At 40.8% G+C, this 20,493-nt stretch overlaps 1 protein-coding gene across 2 annotated transcripts in view; it reads right to left on the reverse strand.

The window, feature by feature from the left end:
• Window positions 1-10,292: 10,292 nt before the first annotated feature.
• Window positions 10,293-20,493, reverse strand: part of LOC116144103 (protein unc-13 homolog) — a 28,238-nt gene continuing 18,037 nt past the window's right edge. For both annotated transcript variants that reach the window (XM_031429557.1, XM_031429558.1), the window contains exons 18-27: window positions 15,849-15,920; window positions 14,538-14,655; window positions 13,545-13,723; window positions 12,764-12,845; window positions 12,395-12,496; window positions 12,204-12,310; window positions 11,344-11,421; window positions 11,168-11,263; window positions 10,859-10,954; window positions 10,293-10,630 (exon numbers count right to left, since the gene is read on the reverse strand). In XM_031429557.1, coding sequence (XP_031285417.1) covers window positions 10,451-10,630; window positions 10,859-10,954; window positions 11,168-11,263; window positions 11,344-11,421; window positions 12,204-12,310; window positions 12,395-12,496; window positions 12,764-12,845; window positions 13,545-13,723; window positions 14,538-14,655; window positions 15,849-15,920 — 1,110 coding nt within the window. In that variant the 3' untranslated portion in view covers window positions 10,293-10,450. The remainder of the gene's footprint in view (window positions 10,631-10,858; window positions 10,955-11,167; window positions 11,264-11,343; window positions 11,422-12,203; window positions 12,311-12,394; window positions 12,497-12,763; window positions 12,846-13,544; window positions 13,724-14,537; window positions 14,656-15,848; window positions 15,921-20,493) is intronic.

The following is a 20,493-nucleotide window of genomic DNA, read 5'->3' on the forward strand; positions in this document are numbered from 1 at the left end:
ACATAGTTATCCGAGAAATGCAGGAGCATATGACACAAAGTTTTTCTTTTTTCGTTATGACAGCATCAGCCGTTTCCAAGATCCGAGTAGGTTCTATTTCCTTCTGAGCTCAGTTCGTTTTTGCTTTTTGCTAACGAGCCGTTTGCTTTCCTTGACAGTTAACAGAACGACCAGCCTAAACCTGCTTGCGGACTCGAATAGGATTGTAGCATTTGGCTTTCTGCCTAAGGAGACATGCGACGCAAGGTTGCTCGTGACAACAGAGAACTTACGGAGGTACAGCTTTTTCAACGAGTCTGTAGCATTAGAGCCCCCACCGAGTAAGTTTTGATTGTCCTTTTGTTACATTTTTTTTTTTTTTTTTTTGTAGCAAACTGTTTTATTAATGTTCACATACAACGACCATGCTTCCCTGAGTGTCCAAGTCACCGCGAGTAGGACAGTTTTCTTTTCCCCAGAGGCGAACCACCGGACCCGCTGGAGCTGATCCTAGCGGTCCCTTAGTCAGAGCACAGGCGGGTGTTCCGGCCCAACCTGCTGAAGTTCCTCCATCCACTACTTGCCCGAAGCAGAAGACGACGGCTTCGAGGCCCAAGAAGAGGTGGAAAATCCGGACCAAGGAGACAGAGTCCGAGGGGGAAAGCATGGGCATTCAGCCCGAGAGGTCGCAGCCTTACCGAGCGTTCGGCTCAGGAGGATCGCCTAGGGGCACGACTGGTATTTCCATCGGTCAGTCGCCACGACCTGCGGCCGCAGTCCCCTGGAGGAGGCCGGGCAAAGAACCCATCGGTCAGGCTCCACTCGCTGAGGGCGTCGGCACTCACGTGCTAGAGTCAATGGCCCATCTCCCAAACCATCTGTAGCCAGTGGTCCTAACACTCTTGGAATGCGGGGTCGCGGACTGGTTCGAGCAGTTTTTGACATCTAGTTCTGTCGAACTCCTTTCTACATCATTCCAACTGTTTCGCCAGGTAAACGAGCTGTCCTGGTCGGGGACCTTTATTCCTTAAAGGGAAATATGCTAACTCTTTATCTTATCGTGTAGACTTTGCTTTCCCTGCACATGTCTCAGCAGAAGGCCTAGTGGGGTTTGTTGAGCAATTGGTAGAGCTGCGCGGGGGGGGGGGGGGGGGGGGGGGGGGGGGGGGGGGGGGGGGGGGAAGCGGCGAATGCTCTGCTCGTGCAAGACCTGGAGGCCGCACGAGTTGATAAAGATTCGTCCATTGCTCAAGCAGACCAATTCATGTTTGAAAGGGACGTTGCTCGCCGCACCATAGACTTCCAGAAGACCGAACTGGACAAGCGTGGCGAGGAGGTGAAAGAGCTCCAGCGAATTCTGGCTAGGCTTTCCAGGGAGGCTGGAGAGAAGGATCAAGCGCTGCAGAATTCCTCTGAACGAGCTATGCGAGCTGAACAGGAAAGGGCCAACCTATGGGAGGCTACTGAAAGGCAGCGAACAGAGCTCGAGGTTGTGCTTCACTTCGCTTAGGGCCATGTTGCCTTACTAACCGCGGAGATGGAAAGACAGCAGGCGGAAACAGAGAACAGGGCTGTGGACTGGATGATCAGGTCCATCTTTGCTCTTCAGACAAGGAACCCTGAGATGGATTTGTCTTATCTTCCCGGCGAGTACCGGGACGAACTGGCTGATTTAGCCCAGGTTGAGGAGACGGCTTAAGGGCCTGATCTGGAAGATCATTCGGAGTATGTCCCCAAGGTGATTTCGCCCGAACAGGAGGAACAGGAAGTCGGCGACCAACCTAGGATCATAGAGGTCGCTCCTCCAGGGCCTGGGAACGAGGATCAGTGATTCGTCCGTGTAGCCCTTATCCTACTTTATGTACCTCCCCCCCTTTTTGTTTATGATGAATAAAAGTCGCTTTGAGTAATTTTTCAGTGTGCATAGGAATTTTGAGTACCCTCTATTACATATGAGATCGCATAGTAGTTGCTTACAATTACATTGGAATAAATCTATGCGAACATAATTATACATTCTATGCGAGTAGAATTGGATATACAAAGCGATTACAAAAAGAATTGAATTACATTCGCTATTTACAAAAGATTGCGAAAAATCAAAGTTTACAAGGAAACTGAGTTCGGAATTACTGATAGTAAGGTTGTAGATGCTCAGCATTCCAAGCTCGCGGTACCACGGAACCATTTAGCCTTTTGAGGTGGTAAGTCCCCGGTCTTATCACTTTGGCAATGCGGTATAGGCCCTCCCAGTTTGATCCCAAAACTCTGGCACTTGGTTCTTTATTACCGAGAAGAACTTCCTTTAATACAAGGTCACTGACCTGGAAGTCCCTTTGTCTGACCTTAGAATCGAAAAACCTTTTCGCGGTTTGTTGATAGGTTGCTATTCTTAGTGAAGCCTTACTACGACGTTCTTCAACAAGGTCCAGACTTGCGCGCATAAGCGCTTCGTTGTCTGCTTCATTATAGAGGTCCCTCCAAAGTGAACCGATTCCTACCTCCACAGGGATCATTGCTTCGCAGCCATATGCTAGCGAAAAGGGAGTTTTCGAGTTAGAGGTTCTCGGGGTTGTTCCGTACGCCTACAAGACTTCGGGAAGGTCGTCGGCCTAGTTTCCCTTGGCTGCACCAAGTTTGGCCTTCAAAGTGTGCTTGATGGTTTTGTTGACGGCTTCAACTTGACCATTTGCTTGCGGTCTCGTTACAAAGGCAAATTTTTTATGGATACCCAACTCGTCGCAAAACTGCTTGAACTCCTCGTTGTCAAACTATTTACTATTATCTGAGATAAGGGTATGAGGAATCCCGTAGCGGCACATGACGCTCTTGAAGACGAAGTCCTTGAGCTTTCTGGTCGTGATCGCGGCTAATGGCTCTGCTTCGACCCATTTGGTGAAGTAATCTATCGCGACCACAACATATTTCACTCCCCCTTTACTAGCAGGCATGGGGCTGATGAGATCGATCCCCCACATAGAGAACGACCAGGGGCTGGTCATAGTCGTCAGTTGGTGAAAGGGAGCTTGCGGTATGTTTGCGAATCGCTGGCACTTATCACACCTTTTGACAAAGTTGTAGGTGTCTTCCTGGATCAGGGGCCAATAGCACCCTTGGCAAACAATTTGTTGGCAAGCGATTGTGCAGCGGTGTGATTACCGCAGATCCCTTCATGTATCTCCCTCATGATATAATCCGCCTCTTCGTTATTTACACATTGGAAGAGATGGGCGCTGAACCCTCGCCTGTACAACTGATCTCCGATGAGCGTGTAACGGGCAGATCTTGTTCGCAGAATCCTTGCCTTGACCTTATCGTCAGGCAAGGTCCCATCTTTGAGATACCAAATAATGGGGGTCATCCATGAATCTGAATCCGTTACATTCAGGCCTGTTTGTTTGGACTAATACTGGGGATCTCAATGAATCGAAAAGGAATGCTCTCCGATGCAGCCGAGTCCAATGATGAGGCTATTCTTGCCAAGGCGTCTGCCACAGAATTGCTATCTTTGGGAATCTGAGTGATCGTGAAGCGCTTGAACGACTCGAGTACGGCCTTAGCTTTCTTCAGATAATTGATCATGTTATCTTCCTTGGCTTAGTACTCTCCCAAAATCTGGTTAACGACCAGCATGGAGTCACTGTGGATGCTGATCGCGATTGCGCCCATTTCCCGGGCCAACTTTAGTCTAGCGAGCAGAGCTTCATACTCGGCCTCATTATTGGTTGCTTTGAAACCGAACGGGAGAATGCCATGAATGCGAGCCCCTTCGGGACTCAACAAGAGAAGACCCGCCTCGGCCCTCTTTCTGTTCGATGATCCATCAACGTAGAGGGTCCAGGTCGAGAGATTTTGAATAGCTTCCTGGATGACTTCGCTTGGCTGTTCCGACTCGTCCATTGGATGATGCGAGAACTCTGATACGAAGTCGGCAACAACTTGCCCTTTAGTAGTTGCTCTCGGTTTGTAATGGAGATCGAACTAACTGAGTTCCATGGCCCATTTGAGCAATTTACCCGATGCCTCTGGTTTTTGGAAGACCTGCCTGAGCGGGTAATTAGTTAATACGTGAACTGTATGGGCATGGAAGTAAGGTCGCAACTTTTGGGAAGTGATCAGCAGGGCATAGGCTAATCGCTCCATTTCTGGATACCGCATCTCGGCATCCAACAGAAGCTTGCTAGTGTAATATACTGGCCATTGCGTTATGTTCTCTTCTTGAACTAAAGCTGCACTGACCGCAAACTACAAAACGGACAATTACAAAAGGAGGATCTCTTGTGGGAGAGGTTTAGACAGAAGTGGTGGCTTCCCGAAGTGTTCCTTTATTCTCTAGAAGGCCTGTTCGCACTCGGGAGTCCATTCGAACTTCTTATTGGCCCTGAGTACATTGAAGAATGGCAAGCAGCGATTTGTTAGCCTCAATATGAAGCGACTTAGTGCTGTTATACGCCCGTTCAGGCTCATGAGCTGTTTTTTATTGGTCGGGCTCTTCATATCGAGGAGAGCTTGGATTTTTTTGGGGTTGATCTCAATTCCCCACTGGTTAACCATGTACCCTAGGAACTTTCCCGAGGATACTCCGAATGAACATTTGAGGGGGTTCAGCTTCATTCGGTACTGCTAGAGGATGTCGAACATCTTAGCGAGATGTGCTACGTGATTTGAAGCAACACACGACTTGACCAGCATGTCGTCTACGTAGATCTCCATCGATCTGCCTATCTGTTCGGAGAACATCTGGTTAACTAGTTACTGGTAAGTTGCACCAGCGTTCTTGAGGCCGAAAGGCATAACTTTATAGCAGTACAGTCCCCGGTCTATAACAGAAGATGTATGCTCTTCGTCCGATACGTACATCAGAATTTGATTGTATCCCGAGTACGCGTCCATGAAACTCAACAGCTCGTGCCCTGAAGTGGCATCCACGAGCTGGTCTGTCCTTGGCAAGGGAGAACTATCTTTCGAATATGCCTTGTTGAGGTTGGTGAAGTCGACGCAGGTCTGCCATTTGCCGTTAGACTTCTTTAATAGAACTAGGTTGGCAACCCAGGTCAGATAGAGTGCTTCTCGGATGGATCTATTTCGGAGGAGGTTATCCACCTCAAGCTTCAAGGCAGCATACCGCTCCGGATCTATCGCTCTCCTCTTTTGGCAAACTGGCTTGGCTTCACTATCGATGTTTAATGCATGGCAAATAACATTCGAGTTGACCCCGACCATATCTGTGTGCGACCATCCGAACACATCGATGCTTTCCCTGAGGAAGTTGGTCAGTTCGGTAGCGAGCTGGGGATTGAGATTTTTACCGATCCTTAACACCCTGCTTGGTTCGTTCTGGTCGACCAGTACTTCAGTCAGGTCCTCAACTGGCCCACTGGAAGGGCAGTCCTAAATGCGAGGATCTATATTATTCTCGGCTGGGCCAGGTTATGGCTAGATCCGGCTAATCGCCATTGCCTTGTTGTGATTGTTGTGCGAGGTGCCTTTGCCTTTGCACGCCATCTGTACTGCTTTCACATATCGCGAGATATGCGTCAAGACCCGTTGACTTCCCCAATCCCCGTCGGGGTGGGGAACTTCATCTTCAGATGGTATATTGAAGTGACTGCCTTGAAGTGTCTAAGCAGAGGTCGCCCTAGGGTTCCATTAAAGGCGGATGGGCAATCCACTACTAAGAACTCAATTTCCTTGGTCACCTCGTCTAAGTCACCCAGCATGAATGGGAGTGAGATCGTTCCCTTGGGGAGCAGGTGGTCCCTTGTGAAGCCATATAAAGGGAACGAAGCAGGCTTCAGATCGGCCTCGTCCAAATTCATTCTTTCGAAAGTTGAAGCGAATAGGATGTTCACAGCACTTCCGTTATCCACTAACATTCTTTGGACATTATGGCGCCCTATGAGGGGCATGATCACAAGGGCATCATCGTGAGGATGATGCAGCCGAGCTGCATCTTTTTTAGAGAAGGAAATTTCCTCCTCCCGGTGAACCTTTTGCAGTCGTTGTGCCATGCTCATCGTTCTGATGGGGTCGTGATGTGCCTCGCGAGCATACCTTTCTTGGGCACCTCGCGAGTTCCCCGCGAAGTGCGGTCCCCCGAAGATTAAATTGAGGGTGCACACTCCTTTCTGATCACGGCGCTTCTTACTTGGCTCCCCCTGATTTTTTTCTTGTGAGGGAGTAGAGTCATCAATATACTCCTTCAAATGTCACTGCTTGATGAGGTTTTCGATCGTCTGCTTTAGAGCTCAGCATTCATCGGTATGGTGCTCATTGTCCCGATGATAGCGATAATATTTTTTACTGTTCCTGGCCGATGGGGGATTATTCATGGGCTCAAGTTCTTCGAGTAGGCTGGCCTCTTCTAATTTGTCAAGAATAGCCAATACAGATGCATTCAAAGGGGTATATTGGTTCCTATCACGATCGCGACAAGAAACTGGGGCATAAGATTTTTTTGGCTCATAGCACGGCTTCTTCCCTTTTCGCTGATCGTCAGGAGCCCATCTGCGATCAACTCTCATTCTTTCTTCCCGACCAAGCGCACTGCCTGAGGTGCCGTGATCGCGACGGTAGAATGCCGCTATAGAACTTTCAATACGGAGATACTTCTTCGTGAGATTGTAAAAATGGGTGAGGGAAACATCATCCTCAGCCTGTAGCTCTTTCCACAGGTGGGTTTGCGGGCAAACTCCTGCAATGTTGAGAGTCTGAACAGACTCCTCGTGAGTGTGAGCCACTTTGTTGAGTTCTTTGTGGAATCTGTCTATATATGATTGGAGGGATTCATCCCTCTCTTGCCTTATGTTGCTGAGGTAGCTCAAAGGCATTGAGAACTTTCTGTTCGCTTGGAAGTGTCTTAGGAACGTCGTGCTCATTTGAGGCCATGAGCTGATCGATCTTGTTGGGAGCGACCTAAGCCACCGTTTGGCATGAGAGGTTAAGGTCACTGCCAAACACCAACATTTTGCCAAATTTGAGACCTGGTGAAGCTCCATCAGGTCGTTGAATTCATATAAGTGATCCTGCGGATCAGAATTTCCATCGAACGCCCACATGTCGGGCATTCTAAACCCCGATGGTAGTGGGGCGGCTAATACCACTGGGGAAAAGGGAGACGCCAATGCGACCTGCCCTTGCTCGTTTTGCTGAGCTTTCAGCTGATCAAGAGCTCGCTACAGCTCTTCGATTTGAGGTAGCGGTGCTACTTGGGGAATACTTTTCGCAACGTGGGTGCGACCCTCACTGTTACGGTTGAGGAATGACCATAGGTCGGATTCCCCCTCGCCTCCACCGGCAGTCCTGGCCAATCTTGACACACGCTGGCTAGAGCCGTGTGATGGCGTTGCATTATTCGGGGAACTTTCACGACCTCCGCGATGGTGCGAACCGACCCGTGGAGTGTGGTAGCTTCCCGCGTGACGATCAGGATCGTTTTGGCAGTAATGAGAATTGCCCTGCCTAGCACTTTTGTGGGGGTTTTCATGCGACGTGGCGTGGGATGGCTCGGGCTGCACCCTTTCACCGAGTCTCAACGCCATAGGTATTCTACTAGGGGCGTGGTCTGCGTTCGCTGGGCCTTTTGAGCTCTTAGGCCCATTCGCCACTTGCTTACCCTTTCTTCGGCGTGCTGCAGTGCTTGCGGCACGGGCTATCGCCCTTTTCCGCGCTCTCGCGTGACCTGCAGGCCTTTTTGGCAGTTGCACAACCTCATTCGACTTGGGCGGTACATCCTGGTCCAAACGGTCTAATCTCCGCTTGACCGTTTGGAGAGTATTATTGAACCTTTCTAGGTAGCTTAGAACGGTAGGGTCAAGTTGTGAACTTGACGGGATGTTCCCTGCAGTAGTCTCCGGGGCACGAGGGTACCTCGGGGGAGGTATCCTCCTGCATTTGAGGGATCCCCGCAGTATTCTGGTTGGTTTTCTCAGGTTCAAATCAGTGAGCCATTTGCTATTGTAGGGCCGACAGGTTAGAGATTCTTCTGATGAAGGACGAATACCAAATCCCCCCTCCTTCTAGCGCCAAACTGCTGATACGTGATTTTGACACCAACAAAACGCACGTGTGAGATGCTGAGCTAGCCCAGAAGACAAACGTGAAAGCAAAAGAATCGAGAGCAAATGCAGTGAGAAAGGAGTTTTAAAGTGGTTCGGATGCTAAGGAAGCAAGTCATACGTCCACTGATGTTTGTATTAATGATAAGGGTCAGGTCGCTTCAACCGACTGACTTTACAATGATAATACAAGGTATCAAATGCTGTATTTTCTAGAGAGAGGGTAGCTAATCCCTCAAATAAGAGGAGAGTTTCCAATTTATAGTGGAATGGATTAAGGTTATCATTACTAAATCTGTGAGTTGGTGGGATTATCCGTGCAAATCCTTCTTTATGTCACATTTCCCACCTTCTAGAGTAATTCACGCGATTTGCTGCAGAGATTGGACACGTGGACATCCTCTAGCCTTTCTTCAATCTGGTGCGCACCTACTGTACTGACAGGAGTGTGCTGCTTGCATCATGATGCGACGTGGCTGCGCTAGAATGTCAGCGGACTCTTCCCGAGGTCTGACCTTTCGCACTTAACTGGGCGCCACATCAGCCCTATTTTCCCAGGCATAACAATTTCTTTCTTAATTGGTTGAAGAATGTATGGTTGAATTTATGTTATTCATAGAAGTCTCTGACAGAGTGAAAGGTCTATTGTACATCTTTCAATTTCTCTTTCTAAATAATAGTCTTATATCATTCCCGTAATTGGTCCAATTTCAGAGACCAACCGAAATTTCCTTGACGACATAATGCACTATTTTGATACGAAAAGCATCATTTATTTGATTGTTGATATAAAAAGCCTTACCAATTCATATATGATCCAAAATCAAGTCCAAACATATTTCTTTCTTTTAGTTTTTTAGTTTTAATCTTTTTTTCTTCTGTATTAAAGAAGTTGAGAAAGTGAGAAATAAATGGATATTGTCAATGTTTATTGTTTCTTTCAAGTGGGAGGGCCACGGAACCACTTATTTATTTAGATTCTTAAAGTTGTAATTAAATTTAGATTTTCAGTCAAATTAAAAATCTAAAAACCTGGCTGCGTTTGTTTTACTATTTTTTCCCATCCTATCAAAAATACATATTTATTTCTTTATTCTGAAAATTCAATCATATTCTATTCAATTATTTTTAAATCTCTTAGATTTGTTAATTTAATTAAACACTCCCACAAAAAAAAATTTATAAATTAACAAAAACAACCCCACCCACCCACATTTATCAGATTCCAACCACCACCATTAGAGATGGTCATAATCTACCGTAATGGCACACTATTGGTTGGATTTAGCCGATAGTGCGTCGACCTAGCATTTTCCGGCCAGATCCATAGTGGATCTAGTTGAAAAATGCCATATGGCCAAAGATCAGTGTTTTAAAACCTAACTTGAGGTGAAACCCGACAAAGTGGCCAAGTCCTGAGTTGACCGGTTTGGTTGGTTTGACCGACGGGTCAAACCGATGTCCAAACGTTTAAAATCTAACAAACATATCCCTAAAAATTATGTAAGTACCTATAGGTTTAAAACCTTGCAAACACACCCCCAAACACCATCGTCGGCTTTGACAAATAGGGTTTGTTTCCAACAACAACACTCAACATCACCATAAAAACACTCCCCTAAGCCTCCTAATCAAAACTCATCTCACCCCTCCCCCATTCGCCTCCCTAATCACTGACAACAGTAAGCTTTTTCTGATGACGTAGTTTTACAATTTCCAGTTAATTCACTCACTAGAAATCATCGACATCGCCACCATTGTACTCACCAACCATTGATCTTTAAAAGCCCTAACATTACAGTTTTCAATTATTCACAGATTGATGTCCTAATTTCTAGGGTTTTTAATAAATAGAAAAATGTGTAATCCAGCCTGGTGAAGGCCCCGAGTCTTGATTCAACCGGCCGGGAAGGGCTAGGTTTTAAAACACTATTATAAATTTAACATAACTTAAGTAGACTACTGATATAAATAATTATAATTGAAGTTTGAGATGCTTTTAATGTTCATCCATCACTTCATACCTTTACCTAAAAATAGATTCATTTTTCTGAACTAGAAATTTGAAAAATGCTACTGAATTTGGCCATTCAAATTGTAACAAATCTGCGATTAAAGTAAATAAATATATTAAGTTCAGAACCATAACCGTAGATACAATAATCTTATTGGTCATACTTCTAATCTGAAACAAAAAGGAAGCAAATTTCATAACTCTGCAAAAGAAGTGCTTCTTACATATTGTACACAAAAGAATAAAAGAAATTAATGCATATAATAAAAAGAAAAACAATATGTATAATCACATTCTCAAAACAATAAAATTATAATGTACAAAACGGGTACTAAAAAGTACAAATGAACATGTAACATTAATTTACGCCGTAACTGAATTTTAAGAATTCATGAATTCTTTAGGCCGTAGACTTGGGTATCTTGTACTGTTTCTTCAGAAATTGAGAGGCCTCTGAATCACTCCTGTGACATAAAATTCTTATTAAAGTGTCGGTATCAGCTCCTAATCTGCCTCTGGCACTACTACCCTGCAAATCCGCACCACTTCCAGATCTACATTCCTCTATCAGCTCCCGTGTCTGTGAACGATTATCAATTAGTAAACATTAAACATAAAGAAAGAGCTACAAGTAGTTATAACAATCCGACCAAGCTGACTTTTGTGATGGTAATAATACTAGCACTAGAAAAAGGTATTATTTCATATACTACTGCAACTAATAACCTCATCGAAGATAGTAACTAAATTTTCCCAAATATAAAGCATCAATGATTAAAACATTTGAACTGAAAGCGCAATAACTGACCTCATAGCCATGCAACTTTACTACACTCCGAGCACGTGCTACTTGATTTTCTACCACTCCTCGAGGAAGCCCATCTCCCCCAGAAATAAAGAATTCCTACCGAAAAGTACCAAAATTTTATTAGCAGAAAATATCTAGTTTCAATCAAGTTAATATAATAAAGTGTTACATAGCATCAAATTGTTGAAATTTCAACAAGAAAGGCATAACTTTTGAACGCATTGAAAGCAACATCGAACAACCGTCTTTTTTGCCATACAAAAATGCTCCTACTGTCTTTATATTTGACAACGAGTTACTGGGCAATACCTTTAAAATTTCTAAATCTTCTTCCAACTGTTTTGCTTCACTAGGGAAGAAAACTCGTGATGGACCTCCATTTAGTAGGACACGTAATAAACCATCCTGGAAAAAGAAATATTATCAACAAAAAAAATATACTTCCAACGATATTTTGAAATTTGTAGACAAAACAACGCACAGACCAGTGATGCCTGAAGTAGACTAGTTACGATGCGATCCCGAAGTGCCTCCACAATAACATCACATAATTGATTTAGTTCCTGCAGCAGTTAAGTCAAACAGCCCCAATCTCAGTATCAATCTATATGCAAGTTTGAATAAATTAATCTTCTAATTAAACTTCTCAGGTGAGTATATGTTTGTTAAGTAGTCTTAAAACTGACAGGCAACCTACAGAATTCATTAAGTGGTTATAGCAGATCCCATTTGCTTAAACCTTTCGAGATTATGATGTTTCATTATGTTAAAAGATCTGATAAGGTCATATGATATGTATAGTATTTTTTATCATTGTCCGTATTTGCGTTTGACAGTACAACACCTGCTCCAGTAAATACGTTAAGAAGACATGCTTAACAAGGAATGAATATACTCCAACTGAGTTGCTACGGGGCTTAATATGTATGGATAATATTCGTGTTTCTTGATTACACTGCTAACTTGTTCAAATCCATAATCAGCTATCGTTGCCCAGGAGACACAAATTAAAATATACAAGCCAAGAATATAACCTAAAGACAATTTGCTAGGGGGCCTAAAATGTGAAGAACAAAAATTAGTTTTTCTTGACTTTTTTTTTTTTTTTTTTTGGCAAGAAAACTTATGCATCAATTTTACTTTTGCCCCTGGTCCCTTGGGGAACTAATCTGACGACATCAAGCAGTTTGATAACTGGAGTAGCTCTGCAGCTTACAAGGCATGGGTAATAATTTAAATTCCCATGCTTTCAGCTTCTTTTTTTCCCTTTCTTATGCTACAGAAAGAAAAATAGTCCAGTAACAAGGCACTAGTCAACACAGATTACGAATGGGACATAACTTACCATATCAAGTGGTTCAATTATTGCTTCCAACCTAGATCTGGAAACACTTGGTTTATACAAGTGGTCAATAAATGGCTCCCTCAAATCCCAAAAAATAATTTTAGTACCTGCAACATGCAAAAGGTATAATAATCAGCAATCATGTATTTTTCCTTAAAGAAATTAGACTTGGAAACAAGAAAAAGAAATACCAGTAAACTCGCAAATGCGGTCGATAGCAGCATTTATCTCTTTTCTACTCCCATCAAATGTATCTTTCTGTGTGACTTTGGATTTCTCATCCACAGATTTCGCTACCAACAAAAAGATTAGTGAAACAAGTCTTCATATGTTAACACTCAAGAGGAAACCACAGAAGCATGTCCTTTCAAAGATAGCATAATTAGGGGGAACCCATCAAGTAAACATATGTAAACTACAGTAAAATTCAAAGGTGGCATCTGAACAGCTGCATAAGGTAAGGGGTTAAACAAAAGCATTCCAATTGATGGTATTAAGTTTCAATCAAAATAATGTAAATGGGAAGATTAAAAGCATAGTTTAAATGTTTAGATACATACGGACAAATTGGTCTCGAGGTTTTTTCCTTGCCCAGTGCTCCAAAATGCTATCTTCCAACTTATTTAGTTGACTAATTGCATACTGTCATTGAAAAAAAAATAACTTGCATCAGCAAATGATTTTTTTATATAACTACATTTATCAAATAAGTATAGCCTAAATTCATAAAAACTGAAGGCCTTCATAAAAGTTCTTAATTGGGATGGGAGATATCTATGACCTGAATCTTATGGCAATCCAGATATCCAAATAAAAACTTAAGATGTTCGATGGAAACAGAATAAAAAGCAATATTGAAAACACGTTAACTACCTCCTTCATTCAGAAACCCAACAAATTCTTCTCTAAATAGGAGTAGCCAAAAAAATTTGAAACCGTACAAATCCAATTGATCTTTAATCAGTTCAGACTTCCACTCATAATACGTTTTACCAAAAACCGAAAAGGTGATCAAACATGACCATATTATCCTCCAAACTGTCCTATCTTCAGTTTCATTTTAACTTGACTGAGCTTGCAAGCTGCTCATGCTTTATTTTACGTGTTTCTCTTTACCTATAAAGGAAACAAGTTCTTCGGCTCTACCAAGTATTAGCAACTAGTGCAAACACTTGAAAGTTTAACTCAAAATTTGTCAACTTTCCAATGGCTGATGCCAACATAAACTTTATCAAATCAAACAATTATATGAACAATCAAAAACTACCTCATCCTCAGGGCAAAAGACAGAAATAGATCCGTTATCTTTACTAACATAGAGAAATTAAGGCTAGAACTCACATGTAGAGTATTTAACTGAACACAAAGAGTTGGCGTCGTCAAGACATTAATTTCACTCGACCTTCTTTCATCAGACATCCTAGGGTCAAATAGTTCCTTCTTCACAAAAGCTTTTATTCCGGCTTCCTTCTTGTATCGTGTGAGGACAGGCTCAGGTGGAACTAAATCCTCTTTGCTACCTAAATCCCAAAATCACAAATTCAAAGTCCACTTAGTAAGATGTTGAAATGTAGGAAACAGATGTTGTAAGTGTAGCAATAGCAAAAAATGACGAGAACAGACTAATGCATTCATGAAGAAAGACTTTTCAAGCACCTACTCCCAAACAAAAAAAAGGAGATTCAAAGCAAAGCAAACAACAAAGAAAATATGACAGAAGTACTGCATTAAAATGCACCAAGAAAATAAGAGAACAAAATTGATAGCATACAAAATAAATGAGCACTCCATTAGCGTAAAGAGAAGATTGGATATGATGATAAAACTCAATGCACCAAAAAAAAATCCTAAGTAGAAGTCCTAATACATTCTCCTATCCAAACTTTAAAACAAACAGGAAAGGTTACAATATAAGAAGAAAATAGCACACTTCAAGAAACTGAAAAGGCACTAAAACAAAATGCTAGTCATACAAAAATAGAACATACACTTGACACTAATTGCTGATTTTAATATAACAAAATATTCACTTCCATACACTTTGTATAGGAAAACAAAGAACAAGCCTTAAAAAGACTCTAAACATAACTCTCGTGTCTAATATGTCTTACATCAGCAACAGAAACCAAAAATCTACTCCTAACAAGAAACTCAAATCCTATTTCAATAAGAAAGTAAATTCAGGAAAACAAAAATACATCAAAAAATCTGAATTATATAAGTAAATTCCTAAATTATCTGTTAACACAAGCAATTTTCTCATATAGTGCAATTACTCTAGAAATGGGTAAACGACTATAATCCATCAACTGATAATGCATATGACAAACATACCCAACTTGTCAATAACATGATTTGAATAGACTTGAAATGTGTTGTCGATGCCACGAAACAGAGCATTCAATTCTGAAGACCTCATTGGAACTTGAAAAGCAAAAAATTGATCAACCGTCTGCAATCAAATCAAATTTTAATTATGATGAAAAGTACTAGTAATGTTCATTATTCCACATCGTGATACATGGTTATGTCGGAAAAGATATCTAAAAATCAAAGCCAATTCTAGTGGATGACATTAAAACTGTAATATTCTGAAACTCCACAAACAAATTTCTACAACTGGCATGAAAGTGTCTAATCAAACTTGGATCTAGACAATGATTAAATCCATTTCCATAAAGACCAAATCCCATGGCAAACATTTTAATGTCACTATTCATAACTTGATTGATAAAACCCCTCATAAAATGTGCATATTATCGATGTTACAAATCTTTCTCATACCATCTGTGTCTTTCAAAGTTGTTAGAATCTGAGTCTCATTTAAAACATTAGTTTTAAAAAATCCACGTTGGTAATTGTTTAAGGTCATTAATATTAAATCCATCATTTGATCAGTATGCATGAACATATGGAGTACGATAGGCAGCAAAAGATATTCGTATAAAGCTTATACACGGGAGAAAAAAAGAACAGTACTTCTGTTTCAACCTAAAACATTTTTTTTAATAAGAAACTGTAAAGATTTTTTAATAATAAGAGCTATACAAAAGTGAACAAGTAGTCAACTAAAGAAGGCAAGCTTCAGAAAACAAGAAAGAGCTGTACTTTGAGTATACCGAATAGCCAAAAATATTGATCATAAAAAATCAACACAAAAACAGCCATAAGCTCCCAATAATCAAAACTCCCTCCCAATTAAAATGAATGAAGAAATAATAATCCCAAAATTCTTTGTTACGCTCATAGTGAAGCTAAAAGTCAAACTCTAACCTACAATGAATGGATATCTTCTTCACCGCGAACATAAAAAATCCTTCTATTCCTCCTAATCTTAATACCCAAATAGTTGTCAAAACAGCACATTTCCACTTTTTAGTGTTGATAAAAATATATCACATGGGTAATGATTCTCTTCATCTTCTATAGTTAGCTTGTAAGGACAAATAGTAGCATCCCATCTTTTCCTCAGCATCATGCCTCACCACAATAAAACCCTGACCGCCACGCTAATGTATTAAGGAACAACAGAACAAAAAGATAATGTGTATGAAATATGAAATATAGTAATCCAGCACCTAATTTACTTCACAGGAAAGCCATAAAAGAACACAACAGACCTGACACAGATACACAAATTCATACCTCCTCTACAATCCTATAAACTTCAACAATTGAACTCCCATGCCTCTGTTGGGGCGAGATCGGGTCCCACCGCTGCAAAAGAATTACCCAGAGGTAAGGTATATTTTAAAAAAAGAGCTAAGCAAGCCAGATTGATTAAGTCGTCTTATGTTCAAATCCCTCAATCGTATAAATTAAATTACAATAAGTGTTTTTTGTACATTGTTATGTTCGTGATTGTTACTCTGTTTGATCCATATACCTTTCATATGAGGAAATGAGTTTATTAGTGCTTGCCAGAAGCTGGAGCTTAAGTCAAACTGTAACTTAACAACTAAAACCCACTCTTAAGTCTAACCAATGACAAATATTGAATAGGAACTGTTAAAGGATATCAAAACAAGCTTGACCATAAATGAAGTAAATTGGATTATTCAACTCCGTAAAACCCACGGGGTCAAAGACTACCCTATGAGTAAACTCCACTAATCTGAACACCATATATACTTAAGCTTATATATATAAAGAGAGAGTAGATCTCTAGTTTGGGTGTCCACAGCTCGAGAATCATCAAGACCTTTAAATCTCGATTGTAGTATCTATTCAACAGCTAAGATTTGTAATAAAACAGTAACCGAATGTAGGTAATCAGGAAAAAATATACTAAATAGCTCTTGTTAAAGTCAGGCATAATGCATATGCACTTTGTACTTCCTTTTCTTTTTATTAAACATTGGAAGAAAGAAACTCCGGCAAAATGTTTGAGAAACACAGAGAGAAATGAAGAGTGAAGAGTTACAGTTAAATATTGTGCATGAGGTGGTAGGAAGCAGGTATACTTTTTTCAGATTCACTACATTTAGGGTGTGTTTGTTTTTCCCACTTAAATCTTAAATCTAATTAGAATTAGAGTTTTGATTGGTTTTTTTTTTTTTTTTTTTCAAATTGTCACTTATTTTTAAAAGTTTTGACAGAATATAAAAAGTAAATTTCTTAACTTAATTCTATAATCCAAATACTTTCCTGCATGTTTGGCTTAATATTTTTATCCATATTCTGGATCCTATTCTTCAAATAATGTTTGGCACAGTATTCCAGAAATATTACCCTATTTTTTTTAATTACATTTAAAATTTACTTCGTAATACTCCCCTATTCAATAACCCAATACTATCTCCAAAATCCTATCAAAAATATTAAACCAAACGCACCCTTCTATATCGACATAAATTTGTTACCTACATGTCCCTATATGATAATAAATTTAAATTTAAATAATACTAAAAAGGAGACTTCTAATTTATTTTATTTAATATATTGTAAACTAATTATCTTATCAATAGTTAATGAAGTTCCCGGTGACCGGAACCCGTTGGTGACTGTTATAGATAATTATGCAAAATCTTACAGATATTGCATGATTAAATGTATAAATCTATAATAGGATATTAGGATTGTAATAAATATATATTAGGAACAAATCTGTAAAATAGGAAGTTAGATTATTCATTTCCTAGATTAGATTATTTGTTTCCTAGATTAGTTCTTTATTTTTCTATATATTGATGTATAATTTATCAATACAATATAAAAAAATTACAATCAGTTCTCTGTTTGTAACATGGTATCAGAGCAATTCTAGGTTGTTTCTCAATTTCCTTTTTTTTTTTTTTTTTTTCTTCTGCCCAAGTGAGCATTGTTTGTGAGTCACCCTGGAGAGTGGCCTTTTTTTTTCTCACCGCCTACCTAGGAAGAAGCCCCTCCTACCGATCGACCATTCCTTGAAGTCTGGTCATTGGAGGAGTAGCGCGTGAGTCTCACGCGCCACCTTTTCATCTATGGCAGTATTCACGAACCGGCACGTGGGGGTGCGTGTGACGGAGGACAGTGCTCTGATCACCCTTTCTAGCTTCGTCTTGATATTTCCAGCAAGTCTGTGTGATCAGTTCCTCAGTATCTCAGCCAGGTCAGATCAGTTTTGTTGATTTCTTTTGGTATCAGATTTCGTTCTTTGAAGAGTTTTGTTGGCTATTTGTGTTGAAGTCAGTTTGTTGATTTTCGTCTATAAGTTGTGTTGGCTATTTGTGTTGAGATTAATTTTTCGTCTTCTTACCATGGCTGATAAGCCTATAACTGATATGGTTCTTGTAATGTCAAAAATTACGGAACATAAGCTTAATGGGTTTGATAACTATTTTGATTGGAGTAAGACAATTCGTCTTTACCTGCGAAGCATTGGTAGAGATGATCATCTCACAAAAGATCCGTCTGAAGATGATTCAAAGCAAACATGGTTGAGAGAGGATGCCCGATTGTTCTTACAGATACGGAACTCCATCAACAGTGAGGTAGGGTTTAATTAATCATTGTGAATATGTGAAAGAGTGAGTGGGCTATCTAGATTTTTTGTATTCTAGGAAAGGGAATGTTTCTCATATTTTTTATGTATGCAAAGCCTTTTATCAAGCTGAGAAACAAGATAGGTCTCTTACGGCCTATTTTATGGATTTTAAAAGGATATATGAAGAACTTAACGTCCTTTTACCGGTGAGTGTTGATGTGAAAGTTCAACAAGCTCAACGAGAGAAAATGGCGGTTATGAGTTTCCTAGCTAGACTCCCTTCTGAGTTTGAATCTGCTAAATCTCAAGTTCTCGCCAGTTCTGAGATCACCTCCCTCCAAGACATATTAACTAGGGTTCTTCGTACAGAAAGCACTCCATCTGTTCAGTCGAGTAGTGCTCTTGTAAGTCAGAATAATGACACCGGGCATTCATATAACAGGAGCAATAATAGAGGAGGGGGTTCAAATAATCGTGATAATCAAAGTTAGGAGCCAGGAGGGATTGTGTGCTACTACTGTCATGAACCCGATCATACAAAACGCACGTGTAGAAAGTTGCAAAATAAGGCCCAGAAAACTCAGTCAGCTCATGTTGCCGCTACTGATACTTCTGAAAAGACGGTTATGATTTCAGCTGATGAGTTTGCCAAGTTTTCTCAGTATCAAGAATCATTAAAATCCTCATCTACTTCCATCATTGCTCTTGCCGAGTCAAGTAAACCAAATACATGTCTTATTTCCTCGTCCTCTAAATGGGTCATTGATTCTGGTGCCACAGATCATATAACAGGTAATCCTAGTCTCTTTTCAACATATCAGTCACATAATTCCTCGTCTAATATTACTTTAGCTGATGGGTCAACTTCTTATATTCTTAGGTCTGGGTCTGTTAACCCTACTCTGTTAATTTCCCTATCCTCTGTATTGAGTCTACCACAGTTCGCTTTTAATTTAATTTCTGTGAGTAAACTTACTCGTGCTCTTAAATGTTGCATCTTATTTTTCCCTGATCATTGCCTGTTTCAGGATCTTGCAACAAGGCAGATTATTGGTAAAGGACATGAATCTGGAGGACTCTACATCCTTGACACACAGGTGCCCAGAACCATTGCATGTTCCAGTATTTTGACCCCTTTTGAGGCGCATTGCCGGTTAGGACATCCTTCTTTACCATTGTTAAAGAAACTATGTCCTCAGTTTAATAATTTATCTTCGTTAGATTGTGAGTTATGTCAATTTGCCAAACACCATCGTCTTCCTTCAAGTCCAAGAGTCAATAAACGGGCTAGTGTCCCTTTTGAATTAGTTCATTCGGATGTTTGGGGTCCGTGTTCTATTATGTCTAAACCTGGATTTAAATATTTTGTTATCTTTGTTAATGACAACTCTCGTGTAACTTGGCTTTATTTAATGAAAAATCGTTCTGAGTTGTTTTCTCATTTTTGTGCCTTTTGTGCTGAAGTTAAAACTCAATTTAATACTTCTGTCCAGACATTAAGAAGCGATAATGCCAAAGAATATTTTTAGAGTTCTTTTCAGTCTTATATGAGTCGACATGACATTCTTCATCAATCCTCTTGTGTTGACACACCGTCCCAAAATGGAGTAGCCGAGAGGAAAAATAGGCACTTTCTTGAAACCGCCCGAGCCCTATTATTTCAAATGCAAGTTCTCAAACAGTTTTGGGCCGATGCAGTTTCCACGGCCTGTTTTCTAATTAACTGCATGCCTTCATCCATTCTGAATGGTTCCACTCCTTACAGTGTTCTCTTCCCGTCTAAGCCTTTGTTTCCTATTGCACTAAAGATATTTGGTAGTACTTGTTTTGTTTGTGATGTTCAACCCCAGGTAACCAAGTTAGATCCCAAATCTCTTAAATGTGTTTTTCTAAGTTACTCTCGCATTCAGAAGGGATATCGATGCTATTGTCCTAATCTTAATAGATATCTGGTGTCACCTGATGTTATTTTCTTAAAAAACACCCCTTTTTTTTCCTACTTCGTCTACCTATACAAGTCAGGGGGTGGACGATGACTTACTAATCTACACTACCACATCCCTACCGGCTACTCCTACACCTAAGGCTTCCCCACCTACTGTTCCTCTTTCGGCACCACCTCCTGTCCGTCCACTACCTCCAATTCGCATTGTCTATTCTCGTCGACAAGAACCTCCTGTACCAGTCCCTTTGTCGTCAGATCCAGTCTCCATTGATCCTGATACCTGTGTTCCTCGTCAAGAAGACCCTCAGAATTCATGTCTTGCCCAAGACTCTTCGTCGTTGGATCCAGCCTTGAGTGATCTTGATCTTCCTATTGCTCTT

Source organism: Pistacia vera, unplaced genomic scaffold (genome assembly GCF_008641045.1).
Source record: "Pistacia vera cultivar Batoury unplaced genomic scaffold, PisVer_v2 Contig438, whole genome shotgun sequence".
NCBI lineage: Eukaryota > Viridiplantae > Streptophyta > Magnoliopsida > Sapindales > Anacardiaceae > Pistacia > Pistacia vera.